Here is a 24,096-nt window from a genome sequence, read left to right on the forward strand (position 1 = left end):
CCAGTAAGTGTAACACCTCCCATCACCAGAGACAGAGCAGCCGCAAATTCCGGCATCTCCTCAAAGTGTAACGCCTCCGGCGGTCACCAAAGCAACAACTTCCACCCCTTCATCAGAACGAGGAGCTGGAGGAGAAAGAGGAGGACCATATCCCAATACCATCGCATGGATAGGCAGGAAGTCCTTGCTAAGACTCAAACGGATATGGCTGCAACTCAGAAAGAGGTACTCACTTTTCTTAAGACATTAACTGATCGATTGCCACAAGAGCCGCGACATCCCCTGAAGCCAACAAGGAACGCATTCAACGCACCCGGAGAAGGTACTTCAGCGGTGCGGACCTACATGGACCTGATCAAAGAAGCGACATCAGATATGAACGGTCCTGTCATGGAGATTCCTACACTGGGGACTGATCCTCACAACGATCCTCCTCAAGTCAATAGTCTCACTATGAGCCGGAGGCCGGTGGATCAGGAAGCGGTTTCTCTAGTGGAAAGTTGATGCGAACTTTTACACCTCTCGAAGAATCAACAGGCAGAGACGTTTTGCTTCAATCAACCAGAAGAAGGTCACAACCGGGACTTACACGTTACTGCACGCATCAAGGATTCAGAGTTCAAGAGGGCCCTCATCGACACGGGAGCGTCTTCGAATGTGATTACTCTTAAGACCCTCAGGATGACCAAGGTTCGCTCAGGCAAGATCGTATGGCATCCTACCACAATGACAAAATTTGAAGGAAACCAGACCAGAACATACGGGATCGTCCCTTCAACGTATCACCAATGCCTGAAGACTATGCTGGATAAAGAAGTCGTTCGTATTCCTGCATCATTGTCTCCTTATGCACCAATATGCGGAGTAGAACTGTTTGAACTGAGGGAAGCTCCGCAGGAAGGATCAGACAAAGTTCATTGCATCCCACTCTCCACGTGGGCGTAAATACAGGAGGAGGACCGACTTGCATCATTCAGGGCTAATCCCCACGACGCACCTTTGTTGACAAGGCATTCCTCTTCATCCGCTGAAGCCACAACCCATGTTTCGTGGCAAGCCGTGACCAGAAATGGAAAACAGTATACCGACGCCTCTGTTAGCAATCAGCAGGGGAGACTATTACCCAGTCTCTCCGCCCAACGGAATGCTACAACAACAACGATCCACAGGAAGAGGTGTTGGATGCTCCACGACAGCTGCAAGATGGTACCAACTCCACAACTGATGAGCTCGACGATGAGGAATCTCCTAGGCCTATCTCCATCAGCTCGACCTTGTGTAAGCATTCATAAATCTCCGATCCAAGCCGGTCAAACAATCTCCGAGGCAATTTAGGCGCGAGATCAGGTGTTACATGGATTCCAGAGACTTGAACGAATGTTTCCCCAATGACGATTTCCTCTATCTAACATCGACATGTTGGTAGATTCTACCAGCGAACACGACATGTTCTCCTCCATGGATGGATGTAGCGGCTACAACCAGATAAGGATGTATGAGCATGGTGCAATTACGATAGCACCTGCTCTGCTGGAAACAGCAAGCCTTCCAGTAATGAAGAGCCTCACAATGTTCGTGGAAACATATATTTCACCAACGGGAAATACAATCTTCAGCCTTTGTAAGAAGTTCCGCTGAAGCAGTATGAGGAAAACCACCAAGATACAACATCCTGCGCGTCCAAGATCGCCAACTCCAACTCCAATAACACATGCACGACCGCCACAATGATGAAACAACGTCCAAGATATTCCATGTCTGGATGACGGCAAGAACATCAATGAGAGACGCTTTCAGAATTTCGTCTCCCGTATATGAAGTAGCTGCGTTACCAAAAGAGATTGCACCCGGGTCTTAAGAGGTACATACATATTCTCCATGTCAAGAGCTTCATCATTAGTTAAGTCATTCACATGAAGGAACTTCCCTACTCCTCAAAGACACTATCTGAAGTTGATAATGACAAAGGAGTATGACACTTAGCACTGCCCATCTCAAAGATGGTGAATTTAGAGAGATGCAAACACGCTATCGTTCCAACTTCACCAGCATGATTGGATGGCTTAGATCGAATCCATAACCCTCAAGCAAGTATTGGAATGTTCAACACCGGGCCAATGCGGACCCTGCATGGTCGGCCTCCCCAAAAGGGTAGCATGGTTTGCCAATTCGTCCAGCCAAAGCAGCGTGCACGAGAAACCCTAAATTAGGGTTTGCAGCACATTACATGTGTCGCAAATCAGTCTCAACCATCCATCTTCGCAGGCATAGATGGAGGGTGTAGATGTAGATTCAAAGGGCCCAAAGCATGTCAACACAATCACCGTGGCTCGCCTACATACATGACCAATCGGTTAGGACCAACCATAGTTGGTCGGCCCAATTCGTGCGCCTAAACAAGGCATGACGCACGGCTGGCAAAACCCTAATTAGGGTTTGTATCGATCACGAGCGTCCATTTTCACCTGATAGAATGGAGGGTCTAGGAGTCAATTAAGCAGGTCCAGTAAGTGTCAACACGATCATTGTGGGCCCACCTATCTCCACACCCGATCGGCCAAGGCATACCATCCCCAGTCGTCTCGATTCGCACGCCCAAACTAAGCGTGGTCACACTTCCCAATCGCAAACTGATCTCGACCACTCAACTTCACCGGAAAAATTGAGTGGATTAGATCACATTTCTATGGAACAGTAAGGTATAGGCGTGTATACCAGCCCGCCGTCTGCACGCCAGACTAATCGGCCAAGACCGACCAAGCTTAATCATCTTGAAACGTGCGCCCTAAGTAGGCTTGTCGCGCGGCCTTTGTTGCACAAAGCTTCCGTCTCAAATCGATCCTAGCCGCTCCTCTTTACCGGATAGATTGAGCGGTCCAGATCGCACATTCATGAGGCATCAAGGTATAGGCGCCTACACCGGCATGCCGTCTACACGCATGCACAATCGTTCCTGCCAAAAAGTGTTCCCAAGCTTGGTTTCGACCAAGCTGAAGAGTGATGCTTGCACACCTCTTCACAAACTCTAATTCCACTAACGGTCACAGATGAGTGTCTCAGAGATCATCTCGTCCGTTCAACTTCACCTGCTTGGTTATACAACCCTGGTCAGGAGTTAACTGGTCAATGAGGTGTTGTGGTGATTACCATCCGCCACTCTACCACACCAAGTGATCGGTCAAGTCAGGACTTACCTGTATATCCCCAAACGATCACTTGAAGATGGCTATACACGCATCTATTTTAAGATGCTTAGACATGACTTACTCCATTAATCCTTAAAATAGCGATGCTTCGTACATGCTGAATATATTCGATGCATTACATGCATAGAATTCACGTGATATTTTACAAGTATCAAATTCCAAATAACTTAGTTATTTAACCTAGCATTACATGCTACCTTCGGTGGGTCCCACGATCCACACACTCGATACATCAATCATGTCACAAACTTGGGGATATATACTAGGGTATTGGTCTGGCGGTTTACAGCGTACAGCGCACAACGCGCCATCTCATGAACTTGTCAAGAAGTCATGGACGGGTAGTGATGATGGGAGAAGTGGGCAAGACTGATCGTGTAACACTAACACTCGCAACTCCACTACTCCATCACTCCACTTTCTCCACTTCCCACGAGATACATGAGTAAGGCTCAATGACTTGTATAAATAGGTTCTCCTTCCTATTTCGACAAGACAAGACAACAGAAGCAAGTGTTGATACAACCGTATTTAAACACCGGAACTGATAGCTTACATTCTGCAAGCCAGTTCAGCTTTCTGATACAAGTTATACATAGCCAACACCTTCACAATCTCAACACCTTCTTCGCTTCCCTCCCTAAGATCAACCCCATCTCCTTCACTTTGTGACCGAAGCAAGTATGGAACGACCATTTCTTGGTTTAGGCTAGAATTGTACAGATTGATTTCTCGAATCACAAAGCACTCCCGTGCAGTGCATTTCTTTAGGGTTTAGATTCATTCCTCATCCACACACCCCAAATTACCAAATTCGGCAGGAATAGTTTTCACCCATAAACAAGTGAATAATGAATGCTTTGTACCTAAGGCAAAACCCTGATTTGAAGGCTATATAAAGGAGAAATCTAGCATTTTGCAAAACTAATCCCCACATGTCTGTGTGATACTAGTGCGCTCGCTAGAGTCGATTCTCCCTTAACCTTTGGTTTTCTTCTCTAAAACCAGGTTAACGACTTAAAGACTTCATTGGGATTGTGAAGCCAGATACTTTTATCGTAGTTGTGTGATCTGATCTTGCATCTTCTATCGTACGAGTACAATCGATTGATTGGATTGAGATCGTGAGAGTTCTCCGATAGGAAAGATAAAGAAGTCACAAACATCTTAGTCTCACTGTTTATGATTCCTCGACAAACCGCCTGTGTAGTCAGGAAGGATTGTAGAGAGGTGATTGATTAATCTAGGCTTTTCTTCAGGAATATAAGACCGGATTATCAATTGGTTCCTGTTCACCTTGATTTTATATCTTAAGACGGAACAAAACCTAGGGCTTATCTGTGGGAGACAGATTTATCCTTTGATAGACTTTTCTGTGTGAGACAGATCTATTTATTATCAAGTCTGTGATTTTGGGTTGCAGCAACTCTTGGTTGTGGGTGATATCAACTAAGGGAATCAAGTGTGTAGTATCCTGCTGGGATCAGAGGTGTAGGAGCACAACTGTACCTTGGATCGGTGGGAGACTGATTGGGGTTCAACTATAGTCCAGTCTGAAGTTAGGTTGGAGTAGGCTAGTGTCTGTAGCGGCTTAAAACAGTGTGTATTCAATCTGGACTAGGTCCCAGGGTTTTTCTGCATTTGCGGTTTCCTCGTTAACAAAATTTCTGGTGTCTGTGTTATTTCTTTTCCGCATTATATTTTATAAAATTGAAATAATACAGGTTGTGCGTTCGTGATCATCAATTGGAAATCCAACCTTTGGTTGTTGATTGATATTGATTGATCCTTGGACATTGGTCTTTGGTACCGTCCAAGTTATTCCTTGTATTTGATAAAGACTCACTATTGTTTTTAGCTTGAGTAAAAATCAAATCAAGAGAGAGATATTAACTCCTTGAGATACTTTTATCTAGATTGAGTCTGACTGTCTAGTTGATTCTCTAGCAAAGTATTTCGGAGTTAGTCCATACAGATTGTTAATCGAAATATTGGGTGGTGTTGTTAGATCCCGCTTTTTCACTAAGAGATATGAGATCAACAATACTCCGAAGCCCGGTAACATAAGTCGACTGATCAATATGAGATTGGCTTTGGACGCGATGAGTACCAAATATGTTGTGTTCGACCCTTACAAGGAGGTTAGAGGAAACCACCAAGTTTTGAGGTTTGGTAACGTTGCATTCTACCATGGGCCGTTGTTCCACCCAAAAGGATACGTTATGGCCAATCCTACACGTGTGATGCGCCAACTTGGATATAAGCAATTATCACATTTCGAGACGAACTCTTTTCAATGTTTTGTTCTTGACCTTTCTCGGTGCTTTTCAACTCCTAATCGGTTGCATGTAGAGTATGATCCAAAACCGGATCCAACAGATTAAAGGGATAGGGAACCACGTCGTTTGGTAGATATTAGTCAGTGGGATAAGTGGAAGCTTGCGGAAAACGATGATGAGGTTGATGCCGACTACATGGAAGATTACTTGCAATGGTCACATCCTTTTGTCGTCCCCCCGGATGACATCCAAGTTCCACCCCAGAAACACCCTCCCGTTCCAACTCCCGCACAGGCACCACCTACGATCGCCCAACTTAATAAGACCGTTGGATTTCTAGTAAGTATTGTTAATTACTTAGTTGTTTAATGTACACATAATTTTATATTAGCATATATATACTAATTATGTGTTGTATGTATGAAACTAGCGGCGTCGGTTTGGCAAGTTGAAGAAGATGTTAGGTTGCAAGTACGATGAAGGAGAGGTGCTATCCCTTGAAGAAATGAAGGAAGTCGTGGAAAATCTTGATAAAATTGAAGAAACCGACCCTAGTACAAGAGATTTGTTCGGGAAATTAAGAAGAAACCGGCACAAAAGAAGCAAAAGACCAAGTGATTTACTATTTAGTTGTGTTTCTTTTTCTGGATGGTGGTTGTTACGTCTTGAACAATTCCGAACTTGTTTTCGTTTGTACCTCACGGTTAACTCTTTAGTTGTTTGGTTTTCTTTTAGTTTATGTTACTTGGATTAAGAACATTGAAGTAGAATCCAGTTGTTTGGTTTATGTTGAACATGTTTAGATTTCTAGTGATTGGTTTATGTTGAACATGTTTAGATTTCTAGTAAAATGTTATTTTTGCAAGATTTATTTACGAATGCTGCCGGTATGGAAAAGCTTAGGTTCGACAACGCCGGTACTATCTCCGGCATGCACGAAAATTACATTTCATTGCCGGTTCCTGGTACCGGCAATGAAATGTTTATAAAACCATACTGGAACTAGAAGATTAAAAATTTCATGTTCCTGTATAGAAATTGGAAGGTACAAGCATAGTCGTTTTTTCTAAAATCTATGCCGGTTGTATGATTATTTTCAAATTTTCATAGTTGACAGAAAACCGGCACTGTAAGCTTGGTTGCTTCTATGCCGGCACTCTGCTAGTTTTGAGTATAAATCCATTTCGAATGCTCTTTTATTTGATTCCTAAGTAGTCTATTACATTGGATTTGAAACTTTAAATTAAAACATGCTAAAAAAACATAAAATGGATTACATTTTGGTTAACGATTATCTATTTCCATTTTTTTTCAACAATTGCGGAACCTTTGAGCGTTTCCCGAATCTGTTCGAAGACATCGTCTGGGATGGGGGTGTCAAAGATCATCTTCATTGGTTCTTCTTCTCTTTCAACATATTCCTTTCCCTTCATATAACACCCATCACACCCATCGATAGGCTTGCATTGGCCCTTGTGGTTTTCTCTTGACTCTGCTAGTTCAACAGCTTTGTCAAACCATTGAAACTCATCGCACTTTGGGTGATTCAAACACCTTAGAAACATTCTTCCATTTTCAGCATCATCAGTTTTTGCAATCCAAAACCGGCGTGTCCCATCACAACTTATACACTTTGAATAAATAAAAGGACAGTCCATGGCTAGATAAGAAGGTGACTTGCAAATTTGGAGAGTATATGGAACCAGGTGTGTGTTGTTTTGTAGGGTGAACATGTGTATTTATAGGATGGTGCCCAAATATGGCCGTTATTGTACTTGCAAAAATTTGGATTTTGAATTTGACGGCATAGTAATAAGGATAAACGAACCGCCGGAAACCGGAGCCGGCATTGCGTCATCTATAACATCAATGCCAGTACATGGTTTATTATACACAGAAACCATATAATTTTTGACATTATATACCGGCATGTAATAAATATATAAGACCTACACCGGTACAGGATACAGGCATGGAATTATGTAAACATATTATGCCGGAATTTAAGTTATTTCAAATGTAATCCTTGTCGACGGAACAACGAATGCACTTAGCACGTGCATCAAGCCTTTAAACCCCTAGGCGACCCTAGTGGATGAGTTATAGTCTCGTGAGGGTTTACATACAGATCTACCCACAAAACCTTACGGAATACCTAACCAAATGCCCTAAAAACCTAAGCAAACACTACTAAACTATCAATCTTCTTAAGAAGAATCCGTCTCTGATTCACCCAGCTGGTGGTACTCCGTGACTTTGGTTACAATATGGTTGACGTTGGCTTGAAACATGAATGCTTCCCCCTTTTCTTGTAAGTATCGCGTTTTCACGGCTTGATGCTACAAAAACAACACACAAACTTTGTTTGTTACCTAAAATTTGCAAACGAGTAGATTATGTCGAATTAATCATAAAGATACTTACGAGTTGTTGAGGGTACAATGTATTGCGGGTAGCGTGATTGAACCGGTGTTTCATTTTTATATACTCAACCACCGCATTTAGGATGATGTCGTGTCGTTCCTCGATTTGTTTGGCAGTTCTTCCTTTCGGGTTACCGTAATCGTGAATAAATTTGTTAAAAATCTTCAATCACATGGAATCCCGCGTGCTGTTATCTATAGTTGAAGGACGAGTTTTGGCGTACCATGCTTGGGTGATTGCTAAATCTTCCTCCGAGTCGAACGATGCCATTTGTTGTATATGGGATTAGGTACTATACTAAGCTATTTATAAATAATTATTCTAGGGTTTAGGGTTTCTAAGTTAAGAGGCTCAAGAAGATGTATAAGAACACATGAGTTTTGGACTTTTGGGTCCAAGTATTAGCTCAATTTATATAGAGAAAAACCTCAACGACTATTTTTTTTTTGAAAATCACCAAAACCGGCATTGAAGTAATTGTGACATAAGCTTCCGGCACCAAGTTCCGGTACAGTTTTGCCATAAGCTAATCATGCCGGTACAAGGGAATTTCTTCACAGAGATTGGGCCAAATATGCAACAATTACCGGCATGGTTTTACAATAATATTCAATGCCGTTACAGGGAACCGACATTGGATCTATAATAGCGACTATGCCGGTGTTTGTGAAATTAAAGAAAAAAACGGCTAGTTTTTTGAAAAATAAGACCGTTGGTGATTCATTTCTATATAATACCCCCCATTCCTTGGGAAAAATCTACACAAACCACCCACCAAATAACAAAAATCCTTCTCTCAAGAAAGCAAGCACGGTTAAAGCTTCACAAGGGATGGGAGATTCATCATCTAGCTCTATTTGCAAAGTAAGTAGATTAAACATTACTAACAATATAATATTCACTACTATGACGCATAACTAATATAATCTTCTATTACAAAGTCATCATTGCAAGTGTCAAAGCTGTTATCATTATATAATATTTTTAACTCTCCCAATACCTCAACATACAAAGCAATGGCATCCTTTGATTCAAATGAAGATTTGGTGATTACCAAAGCTTGGTACGCGGAAACTCGAGATAGGAGGCAGTTCTCCGTAAGGGTGGATTCCGCAACCTTTTGGGGTAAGGTATACAACAAATATATGCAAGAGTTTGGGAATCCAAATAGAAGAAGTGTTCAACAGATTCATGATAGGCACCAAGTCATTGAAAGTGAGATACTATATTATTATAAAACACAACTATGCCGGTATTTACAATTCAAACTTCCAAAAAAACAAAAGGTTGCGTATTAGTGAACCACATATATCGAAATTACTCATCATTGCTTCCACACGTATTAACTTGAATCTCCTCCTCTTGAAGAGGCTTCTTTGATAAGGCCAACACATCCCAAAATTGGTGATTCTCCTCATACAATGCCATCCATCCCTTCCAGATATTGGGATCTAGATCCTTGTTTTTTACCATCCCACAAACAGGTGGAAATGGACAATTGTCCTTGAGTTTTGGAATAGCGAAATGATTATCGTTCACAAACGCCAAAACAACTCTTCTCTTCTTAAGGGATCCTTCGCATTTTTGCCACTTTGGGGTAAATGTTACTTCTATGGTGGGGGTAAAATAATGAACAACACATCTAAATATATCCGCCATTAGATGCCCACAAAGCGGCATTCTCATCCAATATTGAGAAGGAAGAAAGTTCATCTCTTGCTCGGGCCCTAATACTTGGGCATGCATATCATCAAACCCCTCGCCTACACCAACCAATTGCTCATAAAAGCTCCTCTTGTTCACAAGTTGTTCGGCCATCCTCGTTCTTGCATATCGGCATGGTGTCATACCTCTACTAACCGCCGTTTCAAAGATTCCTAATTGTTCTGTCACAGCATGATAGCCACAATTTCCATCTTCATCGACATCATCCGTATATACAATATACTCGCGAATAACCTCAGGAAGTTGGTCTATGTAAGACTGTATCTTGGTATGATAACTTCTAGTTGTCCTACCTGTTCTGGGATCCTTATACATCTTCATATTACCCTTTTCTAACTTTATTATATCCAAACCATCCTCTGCAATCTCTACACTTGCACTGTCTTCGATATGTGATGGGAGTCCGTACTTCCTTGGCCTACCCCTTCGCCTTGGAACTAAAACTACATCAACTTTGCTATCACTTGGGTTTGTCACCACCTTTTCCTCGTCATCTTGTTGTTCTATGTCACTTGATGTTGATACCTTTGGAGGCCTACCCCTTTTCCTTGGAACCTCCGCTAGATCGACTATGGGTATGGCTTCGAAATATTCACCTTGTTGTTCTACGTCACTTGATGTTGATACCTTTGGAGGCCTACCCCTTTTTCTTGGAACCTCCGCTATATCGACTATGGGTATGGCTTCGGAATGCTCACCTTGTTGTTATTTTTCACTTGATGTTGATACCTTTGGCGGCCTACCCCTTTTCCTTGGAACCTCCGCTAGATCGACTATGGGTATGGCTTCAGAATGCTCACCTTATTGTTCTTTGTAACTTGATGTTGATACCTTTGGCGGCCTACCCCTCTTCATTGGAACCTCCGTTGAGTTGGCTTTTGGTGTGGATACGGAATCCTTCGTTTGTTTTTGACTTGATAGCGGTTCCTTCCTCGGCCTACCTTTTTTGTTTGGAACCTGCGCTTCCACAAACCTTTGTTCCGAAATCTCACATGCGGTTAGATCTCATTTCTTACTTGCTGCGAGTTCTTCTTCACGTTGAGTCATTTCTTTCAATTCTACCCTTTGTTTTCTCCTTGACGTTTTAGTTTGTGGTCTACCTATTGGATCTCCCTTTATTGGATCTTCACTTTGTGTTATCCATGGGCGTGTAATTAGCCTTAGTTGGCTCAACAATACTTGTCGTATAGCCGAGTTGCCACGTGAGTAAGCTTCATAGAATTCATTGGCCTCCTTTGTATCCCCATGGTGATTGTCCAAGAGCTTCCGAAGGGGGGGCGGGGGATCGAAAGATAGTTGCTTCCAAAACGGATCAATAACCTCAATAGGTATAACTTCTTCATACTTCACAAGCATATGACGACACGGAAGCCCCAATGAGGACATGTCGGGACAAATACACACATCACCCGGTTTTTCGTAATTTTGCTCATATTCCATTTGTCTCATCATATGTTTTATTGCCTAATGAGAGACGTTGAATTCTATTCCTTGGAGAAACTTACCATAACGAAGAAATTGAGTCATCCTTTCCATTGATATTTTCTCAAAAGCCTCCTTCATCCTATTGATATCAGCCTTAAAGTATTGCTCCTTTGCCTCGGTGAGCGTAACCACATTGCCTTGACCGGACTGGATGAGATCTTTAAATCTCCCATGAGAGGACTCCGCTGCACTAATTGCTTCACTCTTGAAGTGTCTATACCGGTTTGTCCATGCACGCACAAATTTTTCCTTGAACTTATCCAACCATTGAGTCCGACAATACTAGACGACAGTCGGATAAACTTCATTCCAATCTCAATAAACTTCTCCAATCTCTTTTCGTACATAACCTCGGTAAGAGACCAATAAACTTTCTCCCAATCTCTTAGAAATTCCAACCACTTTTTATGATTTTCCGCATGTTCTTTGTCCACTCGCTCCTTTATCTTGCCTCTCTCATCTTCTTCTTCTTCGGGGGATAGTTTGTTCTTTCGAACATCTTCCTCTAGTTGAACAATCATTCTCTTCTTAATATCCGCCTTAGTGGGTTCAAACAAGGCATGGCAAGTTTTTTTGACATTTTCACGTATATGATACGTACATAGGAAATTTTGTGCGTCCGGGAAGACGTCGGATATTGCTTTCATTAATGCGTCATCTTGATCGGTTACTATGACCCTCGGAAGTTGATTTTCCCGGAAGAATAATTTCAATTGTCGTAATGCCCAATGAAAATTATTGTACCTCTCGTTTTCCATTAAACACCAAGCCAATGTGAATGTTACCTTGTCCGAGGTTTGCCCCACGATGTTGAACAACGACATATTGTATTTGTTTGTCTTGTAGGTACAATCCATCAAAAGAACACCACAACATGTATTTTCCAATTGTGAAAGCAAAGGATGCGAAATGAATATTTGAAGGGGCGTCTCGTCCGGCCCTCTTTTAATGATACGCGTGTAGTTGTAATCCCAAGCTATCTTCTCAAATTCTTTCATAACGGACCTCCCTTCCCATTCCACCCTTCTAATAGTTGCTTTTGCGCTATAAATTGTACGTAGAGAAGACATGTAAGACTCATCCTTTTCCTTGAAGCCTGTGAGAATTTGTCGCGGTTTGATAAGTGCTTTGGTCAATCTCTTTACATCCTCGAACTCATGAGGTATTAGCTTCGCACCTAGGGAGTGACCAACAAAATCTTTCGGATCCGGGTGGTTATGACAGCCACACAAAACCTCACAATCCCAATTGTTCATGTCATTTAAACGGAATACAGGCTTAAACGGGCAATTATTCTTCCTCGTACGAGTCTTGTATACCCTATTAGTCTTCTTTGGATATACATAATCCTTTCTCTTGTGGCTATTCTTCTCCTTGTGTTTCCCACTTCTCTCGCAAGCCATCTCAAAACGCCTCTTTGAACGTTCGGTATTCCTCACCAACACACACATATTCTTAAGAGCCGTCTCTTTAGCCCAAGCGATTTCTTCATTTCGATCTATTATTCCCTACATAAGATCAATTTCACGTTCATTAGAAGGTTCATTACTAGCAATCCATTAGTAAAGTTCAAGATACTAGGTGAAAAGTATTTTTTGGTCATATACCGGAGGTATTTTGTCGTATTCCGACGTATCCCGATGAAGCGGCTTTGCATTTGTTGGATCAATATATGTCACCACCTAAAGATCGAATGAAAATTAGTTCCAAACGAAATTACAACACTATGCTGGAAAACCGTACCGGCATGCTCGACCAATGTTCCGGCGTAGTCGAACTTAACCAAAACTGAAGAACAAATTTGAAACATATTCCGGCATAAAAGATTCATTAGACAGCAACGCCGGAAGCAAAGGTGCCGGCGTTCTCGTAATTTGTTGTCCCAAGCCGGTACACGCTTCCGGCATTAAAAAAAATTCATATGTAATGTCGGTATTTAGCTTTGGAAAACATTTATTCCTGTATGTTTTTTAGTAGGTACCGGCATTGTAAATTCGAAACTTAACAACGCCGGTTGCGCTGCCAACATTCTCGGTATTGATGGTACCACGCCGGTACAGAGTTCAGGCGTTGATGTTTATTAATTTCCCATGTCGGTATTTGGTTTTAGATGGAAATGTTTCCTGTATGTTTTTCATGCAGTTCCGGCATGGTAACCTATCAATGAAACCATGTCAGTTTATTATTCCGTAGTATATTCCTTGGTAAAAAAGTTAACTGCATACCGGCATAGTCTTTTGGTAGAATACTATGCCGGATCAATATTCAAAATGGGGGATATCGCTCTACCAGTATGGTCGTAGTATGAATACTATGCCGGTAATGAGTCTGCCGGCATGGTATTCATACCATTTCTATGCCGGCACCGAGGTTTTACAGTTGAAAAAATGGCGGGTTTAAAGAAAAAAATCGATTTTTCGACCTCCTAGCAGCTTTACCTGTGTATTGGGGATGCTTGCATGTTGTGCAACTTTACTTTCTTGTGTGGCTTCTTCGAAAAACTCTCCATACTCGTCAAAATCATCATTCAAGGTTGTTGGCTCAACAAAGAGTTGCAATTGAGAGTTTTTGTCGTTAGCTGAAGATTCAAGATATGCTCCTTGTTGTAGTTGAGCTAAAGTTCAGCAGCTGCAATTCTCTCCTCACAATCATTTTCCATTTTCACAAAAAAAAAATTCACTCAAAAATATTTTCCCCTCCTTCTACTCTCACCTCACTCACCCAAATTCAAATAAAACACACACTAATCATTTATCAAAAATCTTATGATTTTACTAATTATTATTAATCACTAATCCTGATTAGTGAGGGGTAGATTAGGTAATACGTAAAATATTTAGATAAGGGATGATCCCGAATTGATATATGGATCCAGTTTTTGTCATTTTCTTATATCCCCAATTGCTTTTTTTATCCCCAATTTCGCATTCATTATTTAGTGCCTAAAAAAAAACTCAGTACACCTCGAAACAGGTTTAAAAGAAATGCAGTCAAATTGGGCTGGGATCCATATAACTAACTTATTTAAGCCCATTATCAAATAACGTATTGGAAAGAGACCAAATAAAGAACCATAATATTGGGCATACCAAAATCTTCCAAGGCATACTGAATGAAGACAAAAAAGGTTGTGAAATAGCAAAATCAGATAACCCCTTAACCCAAATTTTTTTTAATGGAAAATCCGCCCTTTACGTATTAGTGTTAATAATCTTGATTAGTGATTAAAATAATTTTCAGAATTATAAGAGTTGTTTAGATGAAAAATTTGAGGAAAAAAAATCAAAATTTTGGTTTGGTTAAGAAGGAGAGAAAGAGAAAGAGAAAGTGAGAAAATTCTAATTCTTGATTCAATGGAGGATGAGGAGGGTCATATATTATCTAAAAAACCTAGGAAAATGCACATCAACTACACCAATGATTCCCAAACCATTGGAGGATGAAAAGGTTCGACTTACATTTATGAGCCGAACCGATCCCTTTATGAACAGTTCGGCTAACTGAAACTGTTTAGGTATGCGCCGAACATTTGCTAGACACTAGTTCGGCTTGTATAAAATTTTCCTAGAAAGCCGAACCTATTCCTGAGAGTTCTGGAATAAAAAATGTTAATGGTTCGGCTTATATAATGAAAATCGTATCAGCCGAACTGTTCATATACACTTTCAGGCTGAAAATTTGAAGAACCGTTCGGCTTAAAAAACAACAACATTATGCGCCGTACTTAGGTTCGGCTCACAACGCAACTAAATTGTGCGCCGAACCTAGGTTCGGCTCACAACTCACCTAAATTATGCGCCGAACCTTGATCTGAAACCTGGATATTGACAACTAATGAACAGTTCGGCAAGCTGAAAGTGTTATTGTTATGAGCCGAACCAACTAGTTCGACTTGTTTAAAAATATCATAATGAGCCGAACCTAGTCCTGTGTGATCTGGAAGAAAAATTATGTGAGGTTCGGCTCATAGATGTAAGCCGAACTGTTCATCAATGGGTTGGTTCGGCTCATAGATGTAAGCCGAACCTATTCCTGAGAGTTCAGGAATAAAAAATGTTAATGGTTCAGCTTATATAATGAAAATCATAGATTTTAACCCATTAAAATCAAGTAGATTTTATCTTCATCTTCAAGAGAATGAAAATACGAAGATAACGCAAAAAGAATGAGGTCATTCCGACATTGGACGAAGAAGTTATGATCAAAACAAGATCGAAAGAATTCAGTCTACAGCGGGAAGTTCGGCTGATAACTCATCAACACGAGTCAGCCGAACCTAAAGCCTATAAATCAATATTTTCGAAGTGTTTAAGGGTGTATAGGTTATTGCATACCCATTAGACACCCCTTATCAATACACCCTGATTAGGAAAATGACTTTGTATGACTATAAAGTTTTTGGTATGCCCAATATTATGGTTCCAAATAAAACCTCGTCTCCAGTCAGCCATCGTCTCGACTCTCTTCTGACTGAGGGCCGATTGATAATCAAGGTTTTGGAGATCAAGAAAAGATCAATACGGAATGGGTTTAGAGAGTCTAAGGGTTTACAGAAACCTATTAAAAGCTGTGAAGAAACATATTGGTACTCAAGGTACTAAAAAACATTTTACTGATTACATCACTCAAGAATTCAGAAACACATCATCATTAACAGATCCAAAATTAATCAAACACAAGATTAACCTAGCTTCAAATTATACTTATATGCTCAATAGCATTCACCATCACCAGGTACATACTTGCTGAATTCAGTCTCTCTTTTTGTTTCTTTTTTTTTTTTTTTAAATGAAAGTGTATTGAATTTCAGGATTCATTTTTAGTTTCTGCCTTCATTTTATTGATGATTCGCGAAGTGCTCAGCTGCTGCTAGTTAAAGTTATACTTTTGTACTCTATCTGTTTGTTGAATTACCTCAGAGGAAAATAATATTCAGTTTGCAATTTTTGCTATAAGAGTGGAAATGCCTGTGAACGAAGTATGTTTAGGTGCTCGAGTAGGATTTGCTATGAATTAGGTACTTTGGCATATATATGTCTGTTGATAAAAGTGAGTTGTTCCAGTTGAATAAAAATATTGAGTCTTAGGTGGTGTAGTTCCCATGCCAAGCATAAAGTAAAAGGGGGTTGATTTCCAATCAATTGGTCATATTAGGTATTAGCAACCTGTCATATTGGTTACATAGAATGAGTTACATGAAAATTTATTGTTTAATTCGATACTGAAATGAAATCGATTGATTCTCAGAAAAAGAGTAAATATATGTAATGTAATATAGTTAGGGTTTTCTGCGATTTTGGGTCAGTATGATTAGGCTATATGCATTTTCCACCTTAGCCCACTCTTTTTGTCATCATGCCATGCACTCGTGAAACTTTGACGCGCCCACACAAATGGTTAAGAAGATAAAAAAAATTTCACTCAATATGCCTATTTAATGAGAAGGAATCACACAATCATAACTCTTTAAGCGTTGGCACACTAATCAGTACGGGAAACTTTTATACATTACTATTACTGTGGCATCCAACCTTTCCCCGACTAGAAGAGGTAGTATAGGTGTGTGGGAGTTAGAGGAGGGAGCAGAAAGGATACACCTTGGAAAGAGAGAGCCTGAGTAGAAACTTGAGGTAGTAGAATAATTGGAAGAGACAGAAAGAGTGAGACATAGGGATATCCCAATAGTGATACAATTTCTGGTAGCACAAGTCATATTGTATTCTTTTTCCCTGTATGTTTCGATACTTATCCATTTATAGGGGTTGCAAGAGAGAATTAATCTCCCATCCCGGTAGTCAAACTAGTGGTGTATTTAAAGGAAAAGTCATTCTCGTAAGCTTCAGAGCACCACTTTCACGCCTTTGTTCATATTGAATTCAAGGATTTCTCCTTACCTGCATTCACTTAACTTTGCACGCTCGTTCGCTTTTGGATACGGTAGTTGGTGATTGACAAAGCAGATTGCTGATAGGCTAATCTAGCTTGATGTTGTGCGTTTGTATTTTATTTCTGATGCCTTCAATTTAAGCTTGTAACTGTAAACTTTTGACCTAATTTAAAGTATCTTGTACAGAACCTGCTCTTCTCTTACAACATTGCTGTAGATAGATCCGAAGAAATGACGAGGACACTAAGAAAATCTGCGGGAAGTGTTGGTCTCCAGCTTCCCGAAGTCTATCGAGCTTGACCTGTAATGGGCCTCCAGTTCGTTTGCAGCCTGCACTGTTGGTTAGCTTATGCTTCTCAAAGAATGGGTAAGTTAGTTGTTTTGGTTTTCACTTGGAATTAATTATGGGGAATTTATTAGCATTTTTTCCCAAGAGCAAAAAAAAACACATTTACAGATCAATCTAAGCTTTCTGTATGTGACTGTTCTTTTTCCTAATATTGTTGTTCATGATTCAACGAATAGTACATACTATTCTTTGCAGAGTTATTTCTGTTTTGATCAGTATGTATAAATGCAGTCTGAAAGCAAATAGTATAGTAGAACCGAATCGGTTTAAATTCAGAATGAATAAAGAATATATGTCTGTGTTTCATTGTTTTACATTAGGGTTTGACAATAATGATATACAAATGTCATTAGGAAGGATTAGTAAACATCCATGTATCTTGTATATTGTGATGGTTGTGCGTTATTATGGAATCCTACTGTGACATAGAGGTGAAGTAGTGAGTTGCCGACCGTTCGTGTACCTAATCCAAAACTTAGATCATTAATCTGTATAAACTAGATGATGACTTATATGAGTCCAGATTAAGCATGTAGAAAGACGAACTGCAAAACTCTCCAGCAGGTTTGTTCATGTTTAAACTTCTCAGGTGCTAATAGATACTATCTTTCACCTAGTCCTCGAGAGTTTTGAGATGCTCGTCTTATCCACGCAGGAGGAATGTAAAGCTTTGGGTTAGGTGGTTTGGTTGGTGTTGCATTGAGGAATACAAAATGTGTATTAACTGTACTTATTAGAGAAAGAATCTCACCCTGCAAGGATGACCTATTGGCCATGATCACAACTAGTGCTTATATAAAACGGGAACTAGGGTTATTATTACTTATTAGGTTCTCTGGATTAAGCAGCAAAAAAGACTACCCACTCTCTTCCATGATGTCTGATTGATTAATAGAAAGCTAAATAAAAACAGAAGACTTTGTTGTTGGTGTATGTCCATCCGTCGGTAGTATGAGTGTGAGTTGTATCAAATCATTCTTTTCTCCTTTTCTCGTTTTTGTTGTGGAATGTGAACGGATATATTCATATTTTTTATAAGATCCTTATACTATATTGCTTTTTATATAGTGTTATATAGTGTAGATAACAGAAAAAAACAGACATTATTGTGCAATAGTAGATTTTGTTTTTACTATTTTTGTTTGTTGTTATAGAGTCAAGAACAGCTGCAAATATTGTGCAACATGTGATTGATGTCAGTGGCGGATGTCCCACTGCCGACTGAGTAGAAAATGCTTGTGCTATATGAATCGGTGTACATGTTTGCACTGTTGTTTTACGTAGCTGGTAAACAATAGGTGGAATCGCAGTGACAAGCCATCTCATTCATGGTGAACATCTAATGCTGTATTAACCATTTGTGGTCTTCTTGTTCTTCCTGAAAATCTTATTCAAAATTGAAAAACAACACTAGTCGCGTTGTTGATGATTTAGTGAATAATTCGACTTTTTGACTAATTAATCTTGTACATTCTGTACATTAATTTAAATTCTCAGTGTTTCGGATGGTAGAGTCGGTGTTAAAATGAAAATTTTGTAGTAGAAAGGATACTAATATGATGATTAGTTAATTAAACCTAAAAGGAACCTCATAATGGAAGATGTTAAAATGGAGTAAGTAGTGGAACCCATGAAACAAGAAAACCACTGGAAAAGTAGAGACTAGAGAATGACCCCCTCACCTCTATAGAAGACAGCGAGAGGAAAAAAGTAAATGGTTTCTAGAAGAAAAACAGATTTTTATTGAAACTAGTCACATCTAACTTTCTGGACGTCAGGACTTTTTAGTCTTCTAGAAGAAATGATGCTAAGCAAAGGGGTTTGTTCAAGTCTTCTAGAAGTTGTTTGGCTTTCTAATTGTTTGTACCATCCATACCTTCTCCATGGGAAATATATTTATAATCATCCCCTGAAACATTAAATAGCTGTTAGTAATGTTCGTTTGTTTTTGTGATCAATTTTGCTGGTGATGTTATTATTCCTTCTAGAAAGCCTATCACGTGTAAATTAAAGTTTTCCTTTTGATTCTTATCTTAGAATTAGATAGAAAGGTACATGTTAGAACTCGGTGGGAAACAAGGAAAACGGTTGTTCTTTTGGAGTTAATGGTATGTTTCTTTTTTCATCACTATTTTTTGGCTCACCCTTGCCCTGGTTAACATATTACTAAGATATTTTCACCATTATGCTGTGTTCAGCCTCTGCAAAGTTGTGGTGACACTGCATAATTGAAATCTGGGGAGGTTTGCAGAATACGTAAGTTAACTAGCTCCGTTCGGGTTTAGGCAGACCTTTTGTATATGTTTTATGTGGTGGGACGTCTTTTAATTTTATAGACCACCAAAGGCAGTTGCATTTGTTTAAAGTTGGAAAGGTTATCTACAACTAGAATCTTCCAACCTGTAAAACTACATCTCTTCCGGCTTCAGCTAACTCTGATTTTATGTGATTAACCACGTACAGCTTAATGTAAAGTTTATCATCTAGGTGCTCCATATGATTGACAAGGTGCCTAACAAAGGGAAGATTGATAAATAAACCTGTTAATAACATGTATACTCGCCTGGATATCCTCTTGAATCCAGTCAGGCAGATTTTGGCAAACAACTCTACAAAATTTAGAGCATCACAGGTTTCCCATTTGACATTGCTAATGGGGTATCAATTTTCTGGAAAGGGTATCAATCTCATATAAGGCGAACCAGAAATGCTTTGTTTTATATGGATTTGGTACACGTAAACCAGTAACCCCATCAGCAGTCATGTCCAAGTTCCCACGTCTTACTCAAACTGTTTCAGTGTTTCACTTGACCTTTCATCTAACTCGTCGACCACACAACAAATGAACAAACCGTGTTGCCCGTTGACTCTCTCTTACTTTTTCCTCCTCCCTTATAAATACTCTTTCTCTCCATCTTATTTCCAATTCGTCTTCTGCACTCCCCAACATCCGTCTCTCTTCCATTTCTTCTTCGTCCATCTAAAAATGTCTGGAATCCAAATGAAAACCTCATTTCAATTTTCTCCAGAGTGTTACTTATCAAACAAATCCCCTAATCACAACAAGTCCCAGAATTCAATGTCTTTTCCAACTAGAAACTCTTCAAAGAAATTCACAATTAAATCTTCTGTTTCCTCAGAAACTCTTCCAAGAACCAACAGAAGGCCATCGCCGGCGCCGTCGAGTCTGTATGAGATTCTTAGAGTGAAAGAAAACGCATCAGCACTTGAAATTAAGACAGCTTACCGAAACTTAGCAAAGAGAGTTCATCCAGATGTAGCTACTTCTGAATCTGATAGCCGTGATTTCATGGAAATTCACAAAGCTTATACAACTCTATATGATCCTACAGCGAGAGCTAATTATGATCTCTCCATTGCCCGCACCTCCGCTCGATATGGATCGTCCGGTTACAGTACCGGATTGGGAAGTCGATCGGATTTTGCAGTTGTTGGTCAGATGAGAAGGTGGGAAACAGATCAATGCTGGTAATCGTCTCTCATTGACTCTGAGGCGCCACCTACTTGCCAAATTGAGCAAACCTCGATTTTCCTAAAACTGATCCATGGAATTCAATCCCATTTTACCTCATTGGGTTTCAGTTCAGATTGAATTGAACTAAGGGGATGCATCTAAGAACATTCTTGTGACTACTTCAATTGAATTAAATGTCCTATTCATGCATCTCCTCTAAGGATGACTTTAAGATCAATTGGCTCGTGCGTAGAAAGCTGATTCCACGTTTGGCCACAGCTTACATGTAATGGAAGATTTTCCGATCACCATATTAGAGGTTCGGTGCAACTCACAAAGTCCGATTTCTAGTGCTCTATCCTGAATTTTAAGGCAAGTTGAACTCAATCATCATTTACAGAGCAACTTCAGGAGCTTAATAGCTATGTTGTTAGATAAACTGACATGTTGCTCAAATATTGAGAGGCTTGTCTGTCGCGATCAATAAAATGCCCAAAGTACCGTTCTGGCAAACTGTAGACCAGAAGTTAATCAATCAATAACTTTCCGTTCTACCTTATTCTTATTAAGCAAGTAGGCCTCAAGAATCGATAGGAAGGTTGATTGGTGAAACTAGTGTAACTTCCATTTGCTTTGTGCAAGAATATATGTAACTGTAAAATTGTATCCTCATTCAAATACATATGCTTTATGGGATTTTCTTACTACAATATTGATGTGGGTCTTCAGCTTCCTAAACTGTGTTGTTGCCGTCGCGTCTGGTATATTCTTGAAATCAAGTGTGTATAGTAGAACTGCATCAATCTGAAGTTCAGACCGCAAAACTCTTCAACAGACTCGCTCAAGCTTGAGTTTATATTTGAAACCAAAACCTTCTCAGGCAACAGGTGTATGGTATTGTTAGATAACTTCTTTTCACCTGGTCTTGGAATTTTGTGATATGCTCGTCTTCCCCATGAAGAGAAGACGTTAGGTGGTTTGTCTTGGAACCTAACGTCCTCCCGTTGGAGATGCTCTTAAGGATTATAGTAGTACCATCTATACACAGTTACTGGCGGAAAAAGAATCTCAACCTGCAAAGATGATTGATTACAACTAGTGCTAGGTCTAGGACTCTAGGACCAGCTTGTCTCAAAAATAATAAGATTCGAAGAAAACCCCAACAGCAAACAAGAATACCCCACTCTCCTCCATGATTTCTGAATGATTACAAGAAAACAAACTAAAAACAGAAAACTTTGTTGTTGGTGAATATACATCAGTACTACTACGAGTGTGATGTATGAGTTGTGTCTAATCATTATTTTCTCTTTTTCTTTGTTGTTGTTGTTGTGGGAATGTAAACGGATATATTCATATTTTTTTATTAGGAATTATTGGACATTGTTTTCTTTTAGTTGGTCTATCCAGATATCACTGCAGCCACTGCCTACCGGACAGAAATGCTTATTTTACGAGTCTATCCAAACATTGCAACGGCTAAAATAAAAATATTTGCCCTACAACCACATGCTTAGGATTTAATGTACATGTTTGCTCTATGTTTTATGTTTGGAATGGCAGTGACCAGCCGTCGTGGTCTCTTTAAAAATTTGTTTTGGAATAGCCATTTCTACTCTCCTGTTCTTCCAGAAAATCTGATTCAAATCTGAAATACGACATAACTTGCATTATTGATGATTTAGAGAAAATTAAATCTCTTTTCTATTGTCATATGATGTCCTTTTCTTAGAATGCCCAGGGGATAAAAAAGTAATTGGGGATATTGATTACTTCCCCCAACCAATGGTGTGTGCTAAGGGGTGATTTTTGGGTATGAAAATACTAAAATACCCTTTGATTAATTAAAAAATATTATGAAAAGACCATTATATCCTTTCCACTAAAACTTAAAATCAAAAACCAAACCATTATCCCCCATTCTCAAATCAGTTCCGGCACTGAGGGTTAGGTTTTTGAAAAAAAAATTTCTTCATCGTTCTTCGTCGATTCAAAAATTTCTTCGTCGATTAACCTACCCAAATCATAAACAATGCCTCCACGAAAGAAAACAAATGTCCAATCGTCAAAATCGATAGGTCAACAAAAACACGAACAAAGAATTGCTAAGATTGCTCAAGAGCAAGAAGAAGAAGAAGCAGCGGATTCGGACAATCAACCTCTCGCAACCATGGCTTCTGTGAGAAGGTAAGTGATTTTAAACTACTTTATGAGTGTTTAAATCGATTTATAGTAATGGGTTTAGGTTAGAATCGCGAACCCTAACTGAAACAGTTGAGTTTCAGTGAGTACCGGCACTGAAATATGTATGAATACAGTGCCGGTTTTGTGTTCCCGCATTCAATCTTGGATGAATGCAATGCCGTTTCCAACCCCAGATTCACCTGAAACTGAATATTCCCTACCGGTATAGAATTTGGGTGGAAGTGTATGCCGGGTTTTAGTACCGGCAGTCTTTAATAATAATTCGTGTATGCTGGTAGTGGACTTAAAACATACAGGAGAGTTTATGAATTTGTCACCAGTACCGGCATAGATTTTGGGTTGCATCATATGCCGGTTTTGGGTACCGGCATTCTTTGTAATAATTCGAGCATGCCGGTAGTGGACTTAAAACATACAGGAAAAATTAAGAATTTGTCACCTATACCGGCATAGCTTTTAGGTTGATTTGTTTGCCGGTACAAAGTTACGGCATGGAATTGATTTATTTCGAGAGTGCCGGTAGTAGTCTTTTGATATCCAGGAGAATTACATATGACTACCGGCATTCTCGATAGTCAATGTTCACTGCCGAAACATTTAACCGGCGTGGTTAGTTTAAGTAAGTCAATGCCGGTACAAAAACTGAAAGTGAGTTGTCTCACATTCATTTCGTGTGCTTATGATATAGGTCAAAAGCCAAGGAAGCTAACAAAAGAAAAATTAAAGATGCGGTCACTAAGAGAAGAAGGAAGGACGGTCTTGATACTCCTCAATCTCTCCTTCCTCGAGGGAAAGATGAAGGTCGCAAAAAGCGTTTGGGGGCTGAGACAAGAGGGATAATTTGGGAGAGTGGTGGTGAACGTAGTCGAGTTGTAATCCGTGAGCACGATGATCAAGATGAGCAAGATGAAGAGGAAAGTGAGGATGAAGATAATGTGGTTCCTCCAAGTCAATTAGCAAGCCAAAGCGAAGTTGGTGGGCCAAGTCAACAACCAACACAAGGAAATGACAATAAGGGCAAAGGCAAAGTGAAAGTTAAAGGTTCCCACCTTCCTCATATT

At 39.8% G+C, this 24,096-nt stretch overlaps 1 protein-coding gene and 1 long non-coding RNA gene across 2 annotated transcripts; both read left to right on the forward strand.

Annotated features, from left to right (window-relative positions):
* Nucleotides 1-15,559: 15,559 nt before the first annotated feature.
* LOC113332882 lies at nt 15,560-17,669 on the forward strand. Its single transcript, XM_026579384.1, has 2 exons — nt 15,560-15,853; nt 17,193-17,669. The coding sequence occupies exons 1-2, from the start codon at nt 15,644-15,646 to the stop codon at nt 17,304-17,306; spliced, it is 324 nt and encodes a 107-aa protein (XP_026435169.1). The 5' UTR covers nt 15,560-15,643; the 3' UTR covers nt 17,307-17,669.
* Nucleotides 17,670-19,246: 1,577 nt separating this feature from the next.
* On the forward strand, nt 19,247-21,540 carry LOC113301488. Its single transcript, XR_003336350.1, has 2 exons — nt 19,247-19,463; nt 19,554-21,540. It is a non-coding gene; the product is annotated as an uncharacterized LOC113301488 (long non-coding RNA).
* Nucleotides 21,541-24,096: the final 2,556 nt, after the last annotated feature.

The sequence above is a fragment of the Papaver somniferum genome, chromosome 1 (assembly GCF_003573695.1).
Source record: "Papaver somniferum cultivar HN1 chromosome 1, ASM357369v1, whole genome shotgun sequence".
NCBI classification, from domain to species: domain Eukaryota; kingdom Viridiplantae; phylum Streptophyta; class Magnoliopsida; order Ranunculales; family Papaveraceae; genus Papaver; species Papaver somniferum.